The sequence below is a fragment of the Vigna unguiculata genome, chromosome 3 (assembly GCF_037176805.1).
Source record: "Vigna unguiculata cultivar grain cowpea cultivar isolate G323 ecotype 2 chromosome 3, ASM3717680v1, whole genome shotgun sequence".
In the NCBI taxonomy this organism is placed as follows: Eukaryota; Viridiplantae; Streptophyta; class Magnoliopsida; order Fabales; family Fabaceae; genus Vigna; species Vigna unguiculata.
This window is the reverse complement of record NC_140794.1, coordinates 24717097-24739559: the sequence shown is the minus strand read 5'-3', so window position 1 is coordinate 24739559 and position 22463 is coordinate 24717097. Positions and strand designations below refer to the sequence as shown.

The 22463-nt window shown below is 34.4% G+C and overlaps 3 protein-coding genes and 1 long non-coding RNA gene across 12 annotated transcripts; all 4 read left to right on the top strand.

Annotated features, from left to right (window-relative positions):
• Positions 1 to 655: 655 nt before the first annotated feature.
• Positions 656 to 2235, top strand: LOC114178904 (uncharacterized). Its single transcript, XR_003603397.2, has 3 exons — positions 656 to 993; positions 1076 to 1216; positions 1874 to 2235. It is a non-coding gene; the product is annotated as an uncharacterized LOC114178904 (long non-coding RNA).
• Positions 2236 to 7070: 4835 nt separating this feature from the next.
• On the top strand, positions 7071 to 10120 carry LOC114176865 (Leucine-rich repeat (LRR) family protein). Of its 3 annotated transcripts, none has more exons than XR_003603075.2 (9): positions 7071 to 7309; positions 7621 to 8161; positions 8288 to 8751; positions 8858 to 8993; positions 9179 to 9250; positions 9352 to 9420; positions 9526 to 9597; positions 9772 to 9837; positions 9914 to 10120. XR_003603075.2 is itself a non-coding variant. In XM_028062045.2 (8 exons), exons 1-8 carry the CDS (start codon positions 7228 to 7230, stop codon positions 9785 to 9787), a joined length of 1452 nt encoding a protein of 483 aa, XP_027917846.1. In that variant the 5' UTR covers positions 7071 to 7227; the 3' UTR covers positions 9788 to 10120. The 3 variants fall into 3 exon arrangements, 1 of the variants encoding a protein (XP_027917846.1); XR_003603074.2 differs by having other exon boundaries at positions 9908 to 10120; XM_028062045.2 differs by having other exon boundaries at positions 9772 to 10120.
• Positions 10121 to 10846: 726 nt separating this feature from the next.
• Positions 10847 to 19439, top strand: SCO2 (protein disulfide isomerase). 7 transcript variants are annotated; one of them, XR_014993820.1, is made up of 5 exons: positions 10850 to 11405; positions 12379 to 12505; positions 17537 to 17698; positions 18919 to 19003; positions 19086 to 19439. XR_014993820.1 is itself a non-coding variant. In XM_085671166.1 (3 exons), exons 1-3 carry the CDS (start codon positions 11064 to 11066, stop codon positions 17539 to 17541), a joined length of 474 nt encoding a protein of 157 aa, XP_085527292.1. In that variant the 5' UTR covers positions 10850 to 11063; the 3' UTR covers positions 17542 to 17818. The 7 variants fall into 7 exon arrangements, 2 of the variants coding, with proteins under 2 accessions (XP_085527292.1, XP_085527291.1); XR_014993818.1 differs by having other exon boundaries at positions 17537 to 17814; XR_014993817.1 differs by lacking the exon at positions 17537 to 17698 and having other exon boundaries at positions 10847 to 11405.
• A 144-nt stretch (positions 19440 to 19583) lies between these two features.
• On the top strand, positions 19584 to 20214 carry CML30 (Calcium-binding EF-hand family protein). The gene has a single exon (XM_085671164.1). It carries the CDS (start codon positions 19584 to 19586, stop codon positions 20139 to 20141), a length of 558 nt encoding a protein of 185 aa, XP_085527290.1. The 3' UTR covers positions 20142 to 20214.
• Positions 20215 to 22463: the final 2249 nt, after the last annotated feature.

The window sequence follows — 22463 nt, the reverse complement described above, 5'->3', positions numbered from 1 at the left end:
GTCCAATAAGGCCCATTCAACATTATTAACCTAAAGTGGTTAAATAATACTCTAACATATATTTGTTGGTGAAAGTATTCATATATTAACAAAATATATGACCAAATCTCAGTAGTTTGAATATGTTATGGTTTTCTTTTGTACCATTTATCCATAGAATATATGTTTAATTAGATAAGTTATCACATTATTATTATTCATATATACGGTAAGTTATTTTTGTTGATATTATGTGACATTATCTTGATATTATTAGTTTTTATGACAAACATCATAGAGCTTCGAAACCTATAAGTACACATAGTATTTCACACACACACACACACACACACATATATATATATATATATAGTGATAGATCTTCAACAAATGTTTTAGGGGTGTCAAAATTTTATATAGATGTATAAAAAAATTTGGGAGCGTAAAATATATAAAATATATTTAAATGAAAAAAATAGTTTAAATTATATATTAATTTATATAAATATAAAAATTGGGATCTTATTTAATAATATATATATATATATATGGAAAATGATTAGTTGTCTACTTTATTTTATCACTTACTGTGGCATTTTAATTTTGATTTTGAATTTAATTTTAAGTTGTCCATGTTGCCAGAGAAAATTCAAAGTCCATTGTGCTCGTGGACATGTTTTGGATTGAAAAATCCCATTCTCGAACCCTAATCTGGAAGTTTCCATTTTCAAACCTCATTCCTTTGCACCCACCAAGGCTCCCACCGAAGAACCTTCCCAGTAAGAAGCAATCAAGAAACCCACACTGAATAAGCCTCCTTGGAAAAAGTAATCGTGAAAGCTTTGATGGTCTTCCTTCAACTCATTTCACTTTCGTGATGATTGTCCTCTAATTTGAAAACCAGGTTTGCTAGTTTCATACCCTTCCATTTTCTTTCTTCGTTCCCACCCACGTAGCCTCTTTGGAAGAAGGAATTTGGTTTTTGCGATGGCTGTACTCCAATCACGAAACTAGGTTAGTGGTTTTCGAACCATAATTGGCCATTATCCTTATTTTTTCTCTTCTTTTCCACTAACGAAGCCTCCCACCCATGAAGCTTCCCATCCGAGATTGCTGCAAGGAACTGTAAAAGGGGCATTGGTATCAACCTGGTGTGGAAATTTGGGTTGCTTCATTGGTGTTTAAAAGGTGTAGTATTCAGTGTTGTTCAGACCACGATGAATCTTGTTTTTTTTAGGTATGTTTTTCCTCCATTTTGGGATGCCCTTCGTTGTGAATGTGTTGTTTCCTGAGAATTGTTGTAGCATTGGTTGAGCTTGGTTTAAGTAATATGTTTATGTATTCGAAGCATTTATGTGAATGCCCTTTATTTATGAAAATGCACTTTGTTTACTGAAGTGAGGAAGTGATAATTGTGTGCGTTTATGTATGTTGGAGAAGTTGTAGCATTGCATGAGTAATATATCCCCTGTGACCCCTATATCGTTTCATTGGAAGGAAATGGTTGATTATTTTTATTTTGTGGTTTGAATCCTTTGATTTATGATGTCCACTACTTCTTGTAAAACTGTCTGTGACCACCGTGGTGCATATGGGAAAATTTTCTGATGTTAGGGGTTTTAACTGTGATATTTAATTTAGATTACTTTTGGTGAAGTGAAGATATGATTTGTGAATCATGAGTAATGTTAGTGGAGATGGTAATTGTAGCACAAAGAGGAAGGTAATAGTTTTGAAAGTATTTTATTAGCTTCAACATATTTATTGAATAATGGCTTAATTGTGGTGTTTCCTTGGTGGATCTAGATTTTTATTTAAGACATTCATGTCAGATGCAATATGTTGGTTCTTTGAATAACAAATTAACATCATAACAAATTCTTTGTATTGAAAGAACACTGTTTGGTCGGATGACCAAGTTGATGAAGATGACAAAGGTCGAAAAAGGAATGAAGACAATGAGCTATTGAAGGAAAACAACATGTATGCGCGAATGAAGCATCAACCATGTAGACGCTACAAAAGTTGTGCTATTCAAACTCCATTTGGGAGTTATGGGAGGAGGAAGTTGAATAAATAGTTGGAAATTGTTTTGAAATGTGAAATTGTTAGAAATGTTTAAATTTTAGAAGGAAGTTTAAAGGCTATATTATTTGACTAAGTTATGACCTTTTTATCGATGAACAATGTAAGTTAAAAAAGTAAAAGTTGTAAGTGAGAATCATAGGTTATAATATTACATGTTATGATTTGTAAGTGAGAATCATAGGTTCGTAGCTTTTCAAAGTAAAAGTTGTGTGTGTACACAAGTGTTGTCTAACATGTTAGGAAGTTAATTCTATTCTTTATTGAATTATCCAAACACTTATAATATATTTGTGCAAAAGGTATTGTATGGGTAACAAGTTAATTTGTCTTAAGTTGCACATTAATTTCACATATATGTACCGTAGTTTCCAAAACTATCAACATTTTATTTTGCACAAAGTCCTTTGTGGGTTACAAGTTAATTGCCCTTGTCTTACAAGTTATATTCAGATATCTGTTAGGGAGATGATTGTGTTTCCTCTTGCCCTTTCCAAAACCGTCCATGTTTTATTGTACAAAAAGTCATTGGTAGGTTACCATTTGATCTGTCTTAAGTTGCACTTAGTTTGGAAAAAGTTAAAGGCAAGTTTTTTTCTTTTTGAAAATGCACTTATACCTAGTTTAGAAGAACTTAAACGGGGTGTGGTATTAGTATGCACAAGTTTGTTCCACCATGTATGGAAGTGAATTGTGTTTCCTCCTACAATTTCCAAATCTGTAAATTTTTTTTTAACAAAAATTCTTTCGTTGGTTACAAGTTAATTGCTCTTGACTTACAAGTTAATTTTAAAAATGGGATAGGGAAGTTTTTCCCCAAATGCACTTATAGCTAGTTTAGAATAACTGGGAAGGAGTGTGGTATTGGTGTGAACAGGTGGGGTCCACCATGTATGGGAGGGAATTGTGTTTCCTCTTTCACTTTCCAAATCTGTATTTTTTTTTTGTACAAAAAGTCCTTTATGGGTTACAAGTTAATTGCTCTTGACTTGCAAGTTAATTTTAAAAATGGGTTAGGAAAGTTTTCTCTCAAATGCACTTATAGTTGGTTTAGAGGAACTAGGATGAGGTGTGGTATTGGCGTGCACAGGTTGGGTCCACAACATATGGGAAGGAATTGTGTTTACTCCTGCACTTTCCAAATTTGTGAACTTTTATTACTGCAAGAAGTCTTTTATGGGTTATAACTTAATTGTTCTTGAGTTGCAAGTTAAATTTAAAAATGGGTCAGGAAAGTTTTTCTCCAAATGCACATATAGCTTGTTTAGAAGAACTGGGATAGGGTGTGGTATTTATGTGCACAGGTGCGGTCCACCATGTGAGAGAGGGAATTGTGTTTCCTCCTGCAGTTTTAAAATTTGTCAACTTTTATTTGTGCAAAAAGTCTTTGGCGGGTAACAATTTAATTGCTCTTAAGTTGCTAGTTAATTTTAAAAATCGGCCACAAAAGTTTTTTTCCAAATGCACTTATATTTGGTTTAGAAGAAATAAGATGGGGTATGGTATTGGTATGCACAAGTGAGGTTTACAATGTGAGGGAGGGAATTATGTTTCGTCCTACACTTTCTAAATTTGTTAACTTTTATTTGTGCAAAAAGTCTTTGGTGGATTACAAATTAATTGCTCTTGAGTTGCAAATTAATTTTAAAAATGGGTCAGGGAAGTTTTTCCACAAACCTTAAACGCCGACGACAGCAAAAGCCCCAATCTTTGGCGAGCAAGAAAATAGAAAATGTCGACGAAGAAGATGAAAGCAAAAGTCGCAATCTCTGGTAAGGAAGAAGATGAATCACAACCTTCATCTCCACAAAACCCCCAATGCCACGCAACAACAACACAAAAATATGAAGAACAAAAGTCTTGGGTTACAACTTGAAAACTTTAGACCAAAGAAAAGAAGGGAGAAGGGGTTGTCTTCAAAACATTAAGGTTATGGGTTATAGAGTTCAAAGGAGAAGGGAAGAAGTGTTGTTTTTGAAAACTTAGAGGAAAGAATGGGTTCTTCGGTGTCAGTTTCGCGATGGCTTCTTGCTGGGAAGGTTCTTCGTGGGAGCCTTGCTAGATGCAAAGGAATGGGGTTCAAAAATGGCAGCTTCCAGATTGGGGTTCAATGGGGACTTTTCAGTCCAAAACATGCCCATACACATAATGGACTTTGAATTTCCTCTGGCAACATGGACAACTTAAAATTAAATTGAAAATCAAAATTAAAAAGCCATAAGCCATGCCATGGTAAGTGGTAAAGAAAAGTGATAAGTTAAAGTAGTCAACTAATGGTTTTCATATATATATATATATATATATATATATATATATATATATATATATATATATATATATATATATACTTTTAAGTTACCTATAAAATAAAAAAAAATTGAAAATTTCATAGTTTGATACGTGTCATGTACGAACACGGTGTTAAATCCAATTTAATGGAAATGATTAAATTGAACCAAACAAAAAAATTAGGGGACTATATCAATAATTATACCTTTATTAATTCAAACAGAAATGAAAATGAGGACAAATTTAAATATTGAAAGGGGTATGGAAACAAAAACATGATACGTTGTTGAAAACATTGAATATTATTCATACAAATATATGTACTTACTCAATGATTCACTCTTAAACCGAGAATGAATTCAAATAATATCACAAAAATGAGTTTATTTGTCATTCCTACACTTAAATTTATACTATTATGTTATAGCCGATTTTATTATTTTTATACCGACTAATTCAATTTATCTTTTAATTAAATAATTTAATTTAGTATTTTATTATTATTTAAGATTTTCAAAGGATTCATTTTTCATGTACTATATGCTTAAAGAAAGACACCAATTAACTTTAAATTTTATACAAAACATTAGACTTTGATTTTGTTTTGAACTTAAAATTTAGTTCCTAAACTTATGTGTGACAAGTTATTTGATTTTTAATCTCACTAGTGCAGGAAAGAGTTTCTGCCGCGGTTATTTTAGTCTTTTGGCCCCGGTTTGAGACCCGAGGTATATATTGCCGAGGTAAAAAATGTTACCTTTCTGCCTCGGTTTACACCTGAGGCATATTCAATCATTACTGCCTCGGTTCTAGAATAACCGAGGCCTAATATAGACATTAAAAATAAAATAAAAATTAAAACAACCCAGCCTTTCTACCTGAGTTCCATTATCAGATTCAATGTCTATTACACATAAACACTCACGCACCCAAAGCACAAAAACAGTGGCCATTTTAGAACCCTTTTTTCACCATTATCTCATCTTCATCTTCCCGACCACCATTGTCGGGAAGATCCCCATACGGCTGAAACTGGTTCGGCAACCCAATCGGCTCCGCGGTCACGCCACCCAAGTTCGCCGTGAACAGCAGCCACTCTCCGTCGCCACTGAAGCACACGTGATTCAACCTCTCCCTCTTACCCTCCACCCTTTTAGCCACCTCCACCCTCCGCAACCCACTCCCATCTGGTCTCACCAAATAAATCCCAAACACCTCACTGTTCTGCGCCTCATGCCTGTTCGACGAAAACGCTATCCTTCGAACGGAGGATGATGGCGTCGGAACTTCAAACGGAGACGACAATGAAGGCGAACCAGAGGCGACGAGCAGCACCGGCGAACCAGAGTCCCTCACTGCGTGTGGCGGCGTGCGTTTGTCGTCTGTGGTGCAGCGACGAGCAGCACCGGCGAACCAAAGTCCCTTTGCTTCCGCCATGTCTCCACGACGTCAGTGTGCGCAATGGTGGTGGCGCGTCAGATGGCCAGCGATGCTACCGCAACGTCCCTCATTGAAAGATCTTACCTTTGAGATTGAATGTTGGATCTGAGATGTTGGAGAGAAAGAAAGTTTGAAACTTTGGAAATGATTGGGTTTGATTTTGGAGATGGAGAGAAAGAAAGTTTGAAGTGTTAGAGAAAATGAGGAAGAATGCGGTGCAAAGAGGAAGACGAGGATTGTGGTTGATTTTGGTTTATTTAACCTAAACTTTCCACCTTCCTGTAGTGCAAATAAAATCAAAGCAGTGTGAAGTTTATGCCTCGGGTCTTAAACAACCGAGACAAAACCCTTTTCGTTTAATTGAAAAATTAAAAATGACGGGAGAATTAAAAATATTGACAGACATTAGGCCTCGGGTTTGAGTGAACCGAGGCATAATGTAAGTTTTTGCCTCGGGTATTGAAATAACCGAGACATTAAAGATTGAAAAATTTCAAAATTGCCACCGTGTGTTTATATGCCTCATTTGCTGTACAACCGAGGCATAAAGAGCGAGTTAAAAAGTCAAAACTGTAGTAGTGTCTTCACTAAGTTTGTATAATATGATACACTTGATGCCTTTATATATAATGACAAAATTGTTAATTTTTGAAATTAAGTTTGGGGTTTAACTTTGTTTAAAAATATTTCTACAAATATTTAATAAAAACGTTAATTTTATTAAAAATATCATCATAAGTTGTATACAAAGATTAAATTGAGTATCAATATAAGGAGGAATAATACTGCTTCATTTTTATAAAAATTGGGACTAAATTGAAACTAAAAACAAATATAGAGACCAAATTGAGTCATTTTGACACATGACACAACTGTGAAGTGTCACATGTAAAAATAAAAAAAAATAAAAAAAAATAAAAAAAATAAAAAAAGTTAAAAAGTTAAAAAGAATTCAAAAAATTCAAAAAATCAGAAATTGACACGTTGACTTTTAACACCGTCTAGTCAAAATTAACGATAATGACCAAATTGAAACATTTTTAAGAAAATGAGAACCAAATTGAGATAACGAAAAACTTGAGTACCAAATTGAAATTTCTTCACAAATAAAGGACTAAAAAAATAATTTAACAAAAATAATTAAAAACAAATGTTTATTCAACCTGCAGGAGATTTGAACAATTACAATAAGAGATAAATAAAAAAATAGAAAAATATTATATTCTAATTAATACGAGCCATCGGCAATGTCGCTTTGTAAATTACACAGTGGATTGGTGTGGGACCAAGTCAAGGCATGACCATCACTATCTTTGAGGAGAGCCTTCTGAACGATGAACCAGGCCATGCCTCTTTCTCTTCCGTTTTGAACAAAACCACCAAAAAAGCTTCCCAAATCGCAAGCTTTCTGGTGGGGCGGTGGTTTATGACAGCATGAGCCCCTCCGTCTTCCTCCTATGGCTTGTCACTCTTCCTGTCCTAGCCTACTCCGCCCAAACTTCTGTCCCACCTTTAGGTATACATTTTCTGCATTCACCATTTTCATAGCTTAATCCTCCTTTTCTCAATGCTTGCATCAATATGCACACAATTTCATGCTTTTTCATGTCTTTATGATTTTGTTATGTCATGACCGCATGCACAGATCATTCACAGGATCATAGAGGGACTCTATAAAGCATAGAGGGACTCTATAAAGCTTAACATTGTGATTGAAATTGCAAACCTATCTTCGATAATATAAACAAACAGTTGGTGGTCATAAGTTCAGATATAAATGCATGAAGGTGTTTGTGAGTTTGTAACACGATGGATTCATGGATGCAGGGTATTATTTAGACTGCGGGGGCTCGAAGGAGGTAACGGTAGACGATCTGAAATATGTTCCTGATGGAAGCTACATCAAGGTGGGAAACACCAGCCCCATTAACAAGCCTGGTTTGTTGCCCACACTGTCCACGCTGCGTTACTTTCCCGATGCGTCGGCCAGAAAATATTGCTATTCATTGCCGGTGATCAAAGGAAGCAAATATCTGGTGAAGACCATGTACTACTACGGAGGATTCGATGGAGGGACGCAGCCTCCAGTGTTCGAACAAATCGTTGAAGGGACAAGATGGGGCGTTGTGAACACGACTGAGGACTATGCCAAAGGTCTTAGCTCATACTTTGACATCACGGTGGTGCCATCGGGGAAGACCTTGAGCGTCTGCTTGGCCAGGAACTCACACACTGGTAACTCAAGCCCCTTCATTTCGGCCCTGGAGGTCAGGATCTTGGAACCCTCTTTGTATAATCCCACTGATTTCTCCAAGTATGCCCTTGTAACCGTTGCCAGAAGTGTCTTTGGAGGTGAAGATATCATTGGGTAAATACATCAATCTTTCACCTCTTTATTTTTCTCTAGAGTATGGGGTTGATTAAACAGTGAAGATTAAGGTTTAGAGATTTGAAGATTTCTGATCATTGAGATGTTGTTTATTTGTGGAGCTAGTTTTCCAGATGACAAATTCAACCGGATATGGCAACCACACAAGGACCAGAATCCTGTTGTGGAAAGCCAATCAAATGTAACTTCTTCAGACTTTTGGAACCTCCCTCCAGTTAAAGTATTCAACACAGGAGTTACCACTAGTCGAGGGAAGACTCTTGAGATTGAGTGGCCCTCTATGCCCCTTCCAAGCACCTACTACTACATTTGTCTCTATTTCCAAGACAACAGACAACCAAGCCCTTACAGCTGGAGGGCTTTTGACGTTTTCATTAATGGCCACCTCTTCTTTTCTAACCTTAATGTCACCTCTAAGGGTCTCACTGTTTATGCTGCACAATGGCCACTTTTTGGGCAGACCAAAATTTCATTGACCCCTTCTGTAGGAGTACCAGTTGGTCCTGTCATCAATGCTGGAGAAATTTATCAGATTCTACCTCTTGGTGGTCGAACTCACACTAGAGATGGTAACTTACTCATCTAGATATTTTTCAATATCATTCTGCCCGTATGAGATACATTTCATCATGATGCTACTAGTTCTAATCTTTTAATTTTTGTGGTGATCCATAGTAATTGCAATGGAGGATTTGGCAAGAAGCATTCAGAATCCACCTCCTGATTGGAACGGCGATCCTTGCCTTCCTAAGGGAAATTCGTGGACTGGGGTTACATGCTCTAACGGTTTTCATGCACGAGTCTTGACACTGTAAGTTCACCAATAAGCTACAGCACTAGTTAGATTCCAGTGATGTCTGCTTTTTCATTTCATTTGACTCAATTCATAGTAAATGATTGGAATAACGAATCTACTATCTAGTAACAATTGTTAGTTCTTGTGCTTTTTTATGATGGTAATTCACGATCACATTTTTGGTTTTTGTATATGTGAAGGAACTTGACAAATGCCGGGATTTCTGGGATACTTCCTCCAACCATTGACAATCTAAGTGCACTAGCTCATCTGTATGGAATGCTGCCATTTTACATAAAATGCCCCGAGTTATTCCTTCTTTTTGTTGTTTCTAACCTCTGAATCGTGTCAATTTGTGAACATTTGCTTACAGGTGGCTTGGGGGAAACAAACTCTCAGGCGTCATCCCAGACTTGAGTGGACTGAAGGATTTAGAAACTTTGTACGTGACCACATTATTCATAATTTTTAGATTTCTTAAATTGTCCAAAGTAATTTACCTAGACGTTAACACCCTTTTTTTTCTTTGATCATTGTTAAATCTAAGGCATTTGGAGAAGAACAACTTTGAAGGAGCACTTCCTCCAACAATAGGGAAACTCCCAAGACTGCGTGAAATGTAAGATCTTACAATTTTTAAACAAAGACACTCAAATACTTTCACAAATATCCTTCAAAGCATAATGTCACATTCACTGTGTAAAATGCTTTCCCCCACTTTCTCTTTCTCTGCTACTCACATCTATCCACTAACTTGTGTATGCTCTGTGACAAATGGTGTCTGCAAAACCAGACATTCTGATTTTTAGGGGGGAGTTAGCAAACCGTTACACTAAAGAGAAGTGAAGTGAAAGTTCAAGTAAGTGCAACACTATACCTTTTTAGCTATGCTGATTATAACTAACAGAACTAATTGAGTTCCTCTGAAGCTCAAGGTCGCTCTAGAGATTTATCAGTGAAAATTGAATGAGCACAAAGCCATCGCAAATTCGACTATAATATAATCGCTGTGTCTGATCGATGGGGCGTTGAATCATGATTACATGCTTTTGCTGCAAATATTATCTGTAATTATACCATGATATATGAAGTATATATATATGATGTAATATGATTCAAAGAATCTATTTTTTGTTTAGCAACATTCATGAGTCTTACGTTCCAGTAGTTAGTTACGTTATCACAGCCATGCTAATCTAGCCAATACGAACAAATCCACACTTGTTTCAAACTATATCTCTAATACTTCATATAATCTTAAAATTAATTCTGAATAGAAAATCATAGTAATACAAATTAATAATTGTATACACTATATGACTAGATCACTTGATAAGGTGGTTCATTATAATCTTACACTTAAGCTAAAATATTAGTTCAAGTACAATATTAATATCCTATTTTAAGATTTATGTAGTCCTTTATTTTGTAGAAAATGTTATTTTTGATTAATTATCAATTTTAGATATATTTTATTTTAAAATTGTATTTAAGTTTAGAATATTAGTTAAAATGAAAAAGTTAATTCTGATTAGAAATGAAACTAATCTAAACATGAAACAATTCAAAAGAATAAATCATATTTTGGGTTTCAAAGAAACTTAAAAGAGAAACGTAGAAAGAAAAAACATGACTTGAATTAAAAAACAAAATTTTAAAAAATAATTTTTAAATTTATTTATGTTGCATAATATAATGTAATGTTTGAGAGATAAGTTTCTTCAATTATACCATTTATTTATATAGTAAGGTAGATTAATTGAATCTGTGATTTGTTTTCTCATTTTTAATGGCCATTCTTTTCCAGTTCCACATTTTTAAATAGGTACGGCTTGAACTGATAATAGGTGAAGACACAATGCATCCAAGAAAGAGCCATAAAATCTGTTTTCACATATTAATATAAATATGAACATATCCGATAATGAAAAAAAATACCCTGCTTCGTGCTTCTACACACCATTATCAATCTCTACGCACACAAATTAACCATTCATTCCTCACACATTTCAACATATTTCCCCACAAAATTGGAACTCCTCCAATCTCCTTCTCTTTTGCCTCGCTTCGATTTTTTTTCTTCGAATGTTCGCTACCAATGCTGCTACCAACCTCTTCTTCCCGTGCAAACCTTCGTCCTTCCGGTGCCGCGCCGCCGCCGGAGACATCTCCACGGGCCCCTCCTTCTTCCAGTCCGTCGCTGGTGGCCTCCGGCTAGGCCCCTTTCCAGACGGCGGAGGGCTCGCTGCGGAAGGACGGCGTGGCGGCGGGAACGAACCGATAAGGGTGAAGAAATGGTCTCGGAAGAACGAGAGTTATTTGGATAATGACAACGAGCCTCTTCCCCTTCCCATGACGTACCCCGATTCCTCACCCGTTTCGCCGGAAGAGATTGATAGACGTCTCCAATGCGATCCTGAAGTTCAGGTTTGAGCCTTTATGTATTTCTTATTTGCATAGTGAGTTACTTCTGTAAGGAGTGTTAGGGTTGGGTTGTGTTTCACCACATCCGTGATTAAAATAATTTGGGTTGAATTGGGTTAGGGACGTTGTTTTTCTACCCAATTGAGGTTGATCCAACCCTATCAATAGTGAACTGAGTTGGATGGGATTTGATGAATGAGTATTCAAAAAATAAAATATATTTACATTATAAAAGGATGTTATTTTTCATTTACCAATTAATTTATATATAACTTTCGAAAATTTATATTTTGTATATATATATATATATATAAATAAATTAAATCAAATCTTAAATTAAAAACAAAGTTATGTAGAAGTGAGAAGAAGAGCATTTTTATGGGACTTTCAAAATTCAGTTTGTGAGCTATCAACATTTTTTTTTATGATGTTTACTTTTAGACTTGACATAACGTGAGAACTATTTGAATGTAAGGACAAATAAAGAGTTGTTTTCTTTTTTCACAATCAGGAATTTCTGAGAGAAGGTTGAGTTTACTGAATAGATTTCTTAAATATGACATGGAAGTCTAGGATTTGTAAATAGTAATTTAAGAACCCAAAGATTATTCATTAAAGATACTCTAAAGAATGTTTGGTTAAGAAAGCTGTGACAAATGTATGTAATTTTTTTCAATCTTTATTTTTTATAGAACATTAAAAATATACTATATACTTGATGGGTTAGGTTCAAGGAAGGAACACCAAAGCTCAATATCTAATCTAATGAACTATGTGTTTGATTGTTAGATTTGATCCTAACACTCAAAATATCCAACCCATTATGTTTGGGCTAGGTTCATAGGCAACGTTACCCATGAACACCCCAACTTTTATTGGAGCAATTCAGCTAGTTCACAAGATAAGTTTATTATTATCCTTATTGTTACTATTATTATTATTATTATCATTATTTAATTTTGAATTTGACTTGTAGGATTGTAAAGAGGTGGTGTATGAATGGACTGGCAAGTGCAGGAGTTGCCAAGGATCAGGATATGTTAACTACTATGGCAAGAGAGGGAAAGCGGTTACTTGCAAATGCATTCCTTGCATGGGAATTGGTAATACATATGATGAAAACTTGTGTTGATATTCATGGGGCTAAAATTTGTGTTCTTTGAGGAGGGGTTAATCATGAGATTGGGAATTTATTTTATGGACATAAATGTTGAGTGTCATGTTATGACCTTTAAATGTTGTGGCTCCTTGCATGTGTTTGCCCATATGCCTACAAACATTTGTTGTATGTTGACACTAGCTTGAAAATTTTCTCTTTATTCTATTTGTTTCTGGAAATGGGATCCTTATTTTCTCTCTATCCTGAGCGGTGGGAGCCTTGTGCAGTGGACCATAGTGAGATAAAGTATTGTTGTTATTGCTGTTATATAGGATATAAAGTTTAGGGTCCGGCTGAGAATGTGCTTACTAAGGAGCAAGGGGATTGTAGTGAAATTAGGCTATGCCTTGTGTTCTATTCAGGTTCATTTTTCATGTGGAATGTTTTAGTTAGAACTAAATTATACAAATGGTATTTTATCTATGACATTTTATTCAGTTTGGTTTCTTATATTTTAAAAAGTTCAATTTAGTCTTTTCTTTTTAAAATGATTCAAAATGGTTCTTATGTCAGTATAAAATTAACTTTGTTAACTGTGTTTCCTTTCTCTTCTTCTTTGTTTAACAAAACCCTCGAGTCTAGAGCATGAAATCCACTACCAAGTTGGCCCTGCGTTTTGTGGGGTCTTAATTCTGTGAAGGCTGTTTAGAAATTGAAAGATGTTATTCGTAAGGATTGTGATTGGATTGAAGGGCGTTTTTCTTTTTTTAATGTAGAGGGTTGTTATAGTTGGAGGATAATGCTTTGGGTTTGGTTTGTTTTTTAGGGTTTATAGTTAAGAACATGTGGGTTATTAATAACTGGTCACTACCCTTGTTGATATCTAAATAGTTAAAACTGAAAATATGAAGAGCTTAAGAGATTGATTATCTCTCAGCTGAACTTTGTTATTTATAGAAGAAAATTATCTCTCAGCTGATCTTTGTTATTTATAGAAGAAAATTACCAAAGGAATAACTAGGTTAATTAATGCTAACAGCTCATAGGTACAACATATAACAGTTTTCCAATATCACTGCTAACTACTTACCTTAAATACCTATTCTAATCACTACCTATATTTACTACATATTCTAACAAGATTAAATGATCCTTGATTTATTTTCTGTTGAAGTTTGGATTGTTTGTGAACCCAGTTTCTCTCCTCCTGCTTAGGTTGGGTTATGAGACTAGGGAAGGGGATGAAGACAGAGCATTGTAGGGTATTACAAGACCCTACTGCCCAGATTTTTATGAGATGGTGGAAGAAGTAAAACGTCTTCTAGGAGTTAAAAGTTGATCCTGATTGTCACCAACACTATACTCTCTAGCAAAATTAATTGTATAATAAGTGGAGGTTGGTCTCTAGCAAAATTAATACTTGAACTACATGTAACTCCTTTGGGACGTCGCTCAGGAATTTGTAGGGAGAATGGCTCAATCACTTTCTGGTTAGGAATGAAAAGAACTATCACCAAATTTGTGGCAGAATGTCAAGTGTGTTACAGGAGTAAATGTGATACAGCAAGCTTGTGACAACCTTTATGTATTCCAAATGCAATTTAGAAAGATATTAGCACGGGACCTCCTAAATCAAAAAGGATTTAAGGATTCTTGTAGGGGTGGACAAATTTAGCAAATATGAACATTTTAGCCTAACACCCATATTCTGCAAAAGGATTTCTGAGATATTTGTGAGAGAAGTAGTAAGACTTCATGGGATACCTATTTCCATTGTCAATTATAGAGGTCCCACTTTTATGAGTCCTTTTTTGGAAGGAGATATTCTAGCTGCAGGTACATTTTTATACATGAATAAGGAATCATAAACAGAACAGTAGAAAACTCTCTAAGATGCTTTTATTTAGAACCACCTAAAAGTTGAGCTGAGTTTATTCCATGGACTAGTATTCTTAAAAAGTGGATTTTACCTAGTCTGATTTTTAAGGTGATTTTTATACCCATTTATACTCTATAATTTGGTTATTACTCTAGTCAATGTGGGATTTCCAATATATCCCCTCACATCAAGGACTGAACATCTTTAGCATCTCGATAGTAGGTGGTAAGATAAGCCAAACAAATCTCGCTATAATAAACTCTAGTACCATTTTAGAAAGTAGACTTTAAATTTAACTCAACTTCACAAAATTGACTTGTAAGGTAAAGTTTACATCCACCCATTTAATATAATTTGGTTAAATCTCTAGTCGATATGAAATCTCCAATAGGTATTGTTAAGAAGTGGACTTTAAACCTAATTCAAAAGTAGACTGTAAGATGGTTTTGTGGGATTGAGTTAGGCTTAAAGTTCACTTCTTAACATGATATTAATGCCATTGTTTAAAACCCTATCCTAGCGAGATTTCTGATTCTTGGGCATATAGTTCCACCCGCTATCGGGCTACTATCAAACCACTCATTATTAATATCTAGTTCCACACTCGAGATGTATATACCTCGGCATGAGGGGGGTGTGTTGGAAGTCCCACATTAGCTAAGGATAAGTGATTTCAAAGTATATAAGTGGGTGTAAACCTCATATTACAAGTTGGTTTTGTGGGATTGAGTTAGGCTTAAAGTCTATTTTTTAACCGGTATAATACTATCTTTCAAGGGGTAGCACAAAGCCTGCCTCTTGTTGTCGTATATAGGAGTCCTCCACCTTCTTTAGCTAAGTTTGTACTAGGCGAAACCATGGTGGAAGTTGTTGCTCCAGATATATCAGACTGTGATGAAGCTTTGGAGCAGCAAAATAATTTCGTTTATGGAGAGCACAAAATTAGTATGCCACATTATGCTAATAGGCACAGGAAGATAACTTTGATTCAACCAGAGGATTTTGTATATTTGGAGACTAGGCTTCATACCATGGTTACTAGACACCACCCTAAATTAGTAGCTAGATATTATGGACCTTATGTGGTTCTTCAACAAATTGGAGCTGTCACATTAAAGCTACAACTAACTAAACAGGCTCAGCTACTTAAGGAAGCTGCAGGGAATCATCTAGCGGAAGCGGAATGCCAGCAGAGTTATAAAAGGAGTTTAACAAGTGAACACCTTAAGTCATTGGACAATTCAATAGTGAATAAGATTGGAGAGATAATTGAGCAGGTGTTGGTGCAATGGCAGATCAAACCTCCAGAAGAAGCTACTTGGGAAGATCTTTCAAATTTCAGTATTTAGTTTCCAATTTCATCCTTGAGGACAAGATTGTTTCAGAGGAAGGGTGTATTGTTAGCAGAGGTGATAGAATGAAAAAGATGAGGGAACGACCTTTACATGTCTATTATAGAAGAAGAAAGAGTACAAAGGGGTTAAATTGTAATTAGATTTAAATGTTAATCAGATAGTAAGTATGCTGTTTGGACTGATAAATCGGTCCTCTATTGTAGTGGGGTTTTTTCAACTTCTGTTTTTACATTGATGTTACTAGGATTTTCCAGCGGAAAGGAGAGAGCTCCTTTTAAGGGTGATTTTGTTTACCCTAGTGTGTGTTGCTATAAGTTTTGTGAAGGAATACAAATTCTTTGTGTTGTGTTAGAATTTCGATTTCTTCACTCTTAACTCCAATTGATAAGAATTTAAAGATAAGCTAGTTTAAAACACCTTAAAGCTACCATTAAATTTAAATAGAAGCTAAAAAGATAAACATTCATATTCTTCATTGATGTTTGATAGCTAAAAGGAGAATACTTATATAGCCTTAAAAATACCATCAACTAAATGAAGACCCTGAAAGTGTCATCATCTCATTTTAGGGAATTTAAATATAAATCAAATGTTAAAAAGGCTTAATTAAAGTTCAAGTCCCTCATAAATTTGGGTATTTTCAATTGAGTCTCTATTAAATATTTTTTGTCTATTGAGTACTTAATATTTTTATATTTTTCCAATTGAGTCCCTGTAATTTAATTTTTCTGTTAATTGGGTGATGTAACTATTATCTTGTCCCATTATCTTTCTTACTTGTGTTCATGTGTTAAGAAATATAAGGTTTTTGTGGTTAATATAAAACGATATTGCAGTTATTGTTAAACAACAAATGATTTTTATTGCTTTCATTGAAGACATGTTGGATAGCAAGGGACCATTACCATCACCTACATCTATGGTGATAATGGAAACAATCGGTTGGTAGCTGTAGGTGATGGATGACATGGAAGTCATGGGGGAGCTTGAGAATATCGTTGAACATGTTTTCAAATAAATCAATTAAAGTTACTTGTCATTTTATATTAATCGCAGCATCGTTTTGTATTAACCATCAAACCTCATCTCTTAACATGTCAAGACATGTAAGCAAGAGGATGGGACAAAATGATATAGACCAAATTATTTTAATAAACTCAATTCAAAATATCCAAATTTATGAGAGACAATTAAAAATAATACATAAATCATATAAACAAATTGAAAATATCCAAATTTATGAGAGACATTTAAAAATAATACATAAATCATATAGACTATAAAGCATCTATTTGGGCCTAGAGAGGCCCGTCTGTAAATTGCTTTCTTCCTTAGCCTGAAATCTGTCATTTCTTTTTCCCTCTGGCCTTTTGTAGAAAGATGGAAGCACTGTTGCACATGTACGGAAATTTACTTTCAATGTTGAAACTGTAGATGCATTGTTTACGCATGTAATATGTATTAAGCAAATATATTATTAGATAACTTTGTCTAATTATGTATGCATCATCTTATTCTGAGGCATATTTGTATATAAAAGCTTAAGAATTGGACCAAAAGAAGGCGAGATATAATCATGTAATGTTATAATAATTCTATAAGACAAAACATGATTATTGTAGCTATGATGCAGTCAGGAATCTACATGCTTGATTATCATTCAGTCACAACTCATGAACTTCAATTTCTTACTGTCTGTGATGGTCGTGTTTTATTTTATTTCATATTTTGCATTGTTCATGGTTGTGTGTGGGCACGACTTTACTGTAAATTTAGTTTTCTATCATCTTAACTGTTTCAGCGTAGAAGTGGGGTAGAAGAGTGATACCTAAAACTGAGAAAACAACTGGGTGATTGGCCTTGCCCCAAAGATCAATAGCAGTTCTTGTGTGTTAATTTTGGAAGATTTGGCACCAGCAGAGATGCTTCAAGGCTTTGACTTCACAGATGGCAATTATTTGATGTATGTAGTTGGAAAGAAATGCTAGAATCTCTATTTGGGATTAGTAACCCTGAGTTCATTTGGATCCACTCAGTTCACCTAGTTTCTTTGAAGCATTCTGCTATTGGTCTTCTTTGGTGAGCCAGGGTTATCTTAGAATAGAAAGATTGACTTGTTGCATTACATGTTTCTTGTTCTTTTTTTTTTTTTTAACTTTTATTTTTTGTATAGTTGAGGATTTATTATCCTTTAACTTTTGTACCTTCTTTTTCTTTAATAAATTCTAATAAAAACTAATTTATATATATATATATATATATATATATATGTAAATTGGTTTTTATTAGAATTTATTAAAGAAAAAGAAGGTACAAAAGTTATATATATATATATATATATATATATATATATATCTGAAATATATTTCCCGTCTACTGAGTACATGCTAAATTAGCCTAAGTTAAGAAGATAATACATTAGTAATCAAAGGCATAGCAACCATGATGGCTGTTATTGCTTGACAGTGAGGAGGATGTTTCTTTTCTGCATGACTTGGGTTTTTATGCAGCATGAATTACGATTCCTTTATGAATAACATCTAGTTTTCTAAGGCTTCCAGTAAGTAATCAATAGATTTTGTAATACCCAATAGTGGACTTGTTTTTGTAGTTTCCCTTTTGTCGTTTGTTTGAATCCTAACTTTCTGTCCATTGTTCATTTCAATCAGTTTTTTTAATGCATTAGGAATGTTTGCATATCCTACATGGCATAGTTACTGAATGATACCAAGTAAAACACAGATGTACAGTCTTGCTGTTTAGCAGTTGTGGCTTCATGTTTATTTGTCTAAGAACTAATTATTTTAATTGCGCTTTTTAACTATGATAAGTAAGCTACATATTATTTAGGATGTTCCATTTTCCCTTTCGGTTTATACTTCGGTGAAACGTGTGATGTGAGAGTGGTTGATGATCATATTGAAGTCGTACTTTATATTGGAAATTTAGTGTCAGCATTGTATCCCTCCCCTTCCCAGTAGTGGGCATACCTTTCTTGTGGGATACATTCTTAGGTTCTTTCTTTTGTTTACTACGTTAGCTATAGCAATACAAAGCTAGATTTCTTTTGCTTCGGAGCTACCATAGAATTTCTTTCATACAAGTGGGTTATTTGCTGTTATAATAAGTGTTGTTTTCATAGATGTAAACTTTCTGCTTTAGTAGTAAACCTTTTCCCAACAGTGCACAGACTTTACTGGCATTCATGACTTTTCTATCAAAAACATTCCATGGTGACCTTAATTCGGTGTCAACTTTCTGAAATTTCGTATGTTCTCTTAACTTCACTTTTATCAACTGTTACTTTCAAGTGTCAAGTTGGAGTAATTTACGAACTCTCGATGTCACAGGTTACGTGCAGAAGATAACTGCTCGCAAGGATATTGATGTGATGGAGAATTTAGATAATGGAAAACCACCATGACGGTTGATGGTCCTCCCGGCCTCAGTCTTTTGTTCTTCTTTTATTCCCATTCTCCCCTCGGGAACTTGTGCTTCATTTATCATGATGAGTTATATTCTTCCACAGTAGTTCCTCAAGATATTATGTAAAGGAACATTGTGACGATTAGATTTGTTAAAGGTTGTACCCTCTAGAAAACTGACCTGATAAAAAGGTCCCCACAAATGAAGATAGGAAAACTCACTTGTATCTTTTGGGAAGAATATATTCTTTTCCATAAAAATGCTTATCTTTTGGCGCACACCATTCTTTTCATACCCAAAATTTTCTTTTAGCATCTTAAGTTTCGTACTGATGAGGAATTACTGATGTCCCATTTCTCGCAACTATAAAAGGCCAGAATGGGCTTTGTTTTTGTGTGAAACGAAATCCATAGCAGCATAAAATGTCAGGGACAAGTTTCCTTGATTTCCAATACAACCTCTCAAGGAGAAAATACTTAAGGAAGCCATCACGTCTATTCTCCCGGGACAGGCAGAACTCTGGGGTGAATAGTGTATATCTTCAGCCTAACGCTGATGAGATGAAGCGAGTGTTTGACAAATTTGATTCCAATAAAGATGGAAAAATTTCTCAACAGGAGTACAAAGTGACCATGAAGGCTCTAGGCATGGGGGACTCGGTTCATGAAGTGCGAAACATATTCAAGGTGGTTGATTTGGATGGAGATGGATTCATCAACTTCAAAGAGTTTATGGAGGCTCAGAACAAGGGTGGTGGGGTTAGGGCGATGGATATACATAGTGCCTTTCGGACGTTTGATAGGAATGGTGATGGCAAAATAAGTGCAGAAGAAATCAAAGAAATGCTAGCAAGGCTGGGAGAAAGGTGCAGCATCGATGACTGCCGCCGAATGGTGAGAGCTGTGGACACTGATGGAGATGGCATGGTTGACATAGACGAGTTCACCACCATGATGACACATTCCCTCAGACCTGTTTGAATGCCATGTATTTGTAATCAATAATATTAATATCTAATAATTTAAAACTTTCTACTTTTTTATTTCTTCATAATTTGTGCAATTGATGAAAAATTTTAAAACTTTAAAGGATTTAAAAATACTTTAAATAAATGAAAATACAATCGATTGTGTTTGAGATAGATGAAATAAATGAGAATGAAATAGAAGAGAGTTTAAAGGTAGGGCGAAGAGATTCGAGGTTTTTTTCTTTTCTTTTTTTTTGGAACGGTGGAAAGGAATGAAACTTTTTAGGAATACCTGCAATTCGTATAGCGTAATCAATTGAGCAACATTCCATCTTCATAGAAATTCTATAAATTGAACACAGTTAATTATGTCTTTAAACATATTCTATTATTAGCTCGGAAGTCATACAACACCATAGTTTCATTATAACCTTAAAATAACTTATAATTTTTAACTATCATAATAGAATCTTAATCAATTACGTTTATGCATGAAACCTAATTAGAATTACTACTAATTTGAAATTAATTCACACAATGGATTATAATGGCTAGTGATTTAAAACTATTTCACAAAGGTAATTTCACAATTTTTAATATATTTGAGTACAAAATTTGAATTAATAACATTTTAAATTATTTTATTTTTTAAATGTTTTGTATGATGATAAGACAATTCAAATTTAGTGAATCTTAATTATTTTTATAAAGTGTTTCAATTATAAAAAATTCAAAAAAATCATTTAAATATCAAATAATTGTTAAGAATTAAAAAATATTAATATTGATAATTTTTTTATTGTGAATCTTGATTGGTACTCTTTTTTTTAAGTTCTTCAAGAACTTTTCAGTTTATATTTGCAAAAAGTTTTGTCAGTTTATGTTAAATAAAATTATTTTTAAGTTGTGAAATATTACACTGATCTAACCCAAGTAATAGTCATCTAAGGTCATGTAGATCCACACTTAGGTTGAACTCGTCTAGGTTAAACTTGAGCCAAGTAAACTTAGATGACTTAAGACTAGGTTAACCGGAGTCAGTTTGGACCTAGGTTGAGCAAAGTCAAGGCATCCCACATTTAATCGACTCATCCTAGGTCAATGTTCATCAGAGTTAGGCTGGGCTAGGTAAGTCTTAGTGTGATCTATACTAGATCTGGTCTAGTTTAGTCAAGACCAAGTCGAGTCTGTCTAAGCCTAGGTTAAGAGGAGTTGAAACGAGACAAACAAAGTAAAGTTGACCAGCCTTAATTGAATCAAGTCAACCTAGGCTTGATCAAGTCAAGTTAGCTTAGGCTTAGTTGAGTTCATTGGCTCAAATGAGTTTATTTAAGCTAAGTTATACTAGATCCAAGTCAAGCCGAGTTGGGCGGGTCCATGTTAACCTAAGTTGGGGCCAAGCCACATTCAATTGAGTTAGGCTAGACCTAGGCAGATCCTAGTTTGATTAAGACTAGGTTGGGCCTAGCCAAATCAAGACTAGTTCAAGCCGAACCCAAGTCAAGTTGAGCCAATCTCATCCCAGGTTGAGTTGAGTCAGCTCGGGTTGTGGTCTAGTCGAGTCGACTTGGACCTTGGTTAAGCATCGACCCGGGTTAGGTCGATTTGAATTGACTAGAACCAAGTCAATTTGAATCGTTCTGAATCTAAGTCAACCAAGTCGTGATGGGATTATATTCAGTCGAGTTAGGTTAGACCCATATCGAGTTAAGTACAATGAGTTTAGCTATGGCCTGTTCCAAGTCAAGTTAAGTTCATGTGAGACCAAGACAAATCAAGTTAGGTTTGACCAAATCAAGTTAGATAATGTTAGGTTAAGACATCAAGTTGGAATCATGTCAAATTAAGTTCAATCGATCTACGTGAAGTCAAACAAAGTCTATTTAAGTGTTGATCAAGTCGAATCGACTCAAATCCAAATCTACTCAAATTATAAAAACTAAAATATGAATTTGAGAATAGAAAGAACTTCAAATTCTTACTTTTTAAGTATAATTTAAAATTATTTAATTTTAAGTAATCAAATTATTCTAATAAAATTTTAGATTTGTTTTTCCGAATTCCTTATCCATACAACACATTTTATTTAAACTTTTTAAAACAAATGAATTATCCTCGTAAAATACCATATCTAAGCACATTATTAGGTTAATTTTATAATGTTATTTGAAAGCTTTTTTTTATTCCGTATTTTCCGAACAAATTTTCACTCAATCAAAAAAAAAAAAAATATATATATATATATATATATATATATATATAATTTTTAATTTTTTTCAATCTGTTTTTCACTCATCTTGCTTCTTTTGTCTTGGCTTCTATTTCCACTTACCAA

Coding starts and splice junctions, on each gene's coding strand:
- LOC114176865 (XM_028062045.2), top strand. CDS start 7,228: ATGAGCCCCTCCGTCTTCCTCCTATGGCTTGTCACTCTTCCTGTCCTA. Junction 9,251..9,351: donor CTAAGTGCACTAGCTCATCT/GTATGGAATGCT, acceptor ATTTGCTTACAG/GTGGCTTGGGGGAAACAAAC. Junction 9,421..9,525: donor CTGAAGGATTTAGAAACTTT/GTACGTGACCAC, acceptor GTTAAATCTAAG/GCATTTGGAGAAGAACAACT.
- SCO2 (XM_085671165.1), top strand. CDS start 11,064: ATGTTCGCTACCAATGCTGCTACCAACCTCTTCTTCCCGTGCAAACCT. Junction 11,406..12,378: donor AATGCGATCCTGAAGTTCAG/GTTTGAGCCTTT, acceptor TTTGACTTGTAG/GATTGTAAAGAGGTGGTGTA. Junction 12,506..19,085: donor CATTCCTTGCATGGGAATTG/GTAATACATATG, acceptor TCGATGTCACAG/GTTACGTGCAGAAGATAACT.
- CML30 (XM_085671164.1), top strand. CDS start 19,584: ATGTCAGGGACAAGTTTCCTTGATTTCCAATACAACCTCTCAAGGAGA.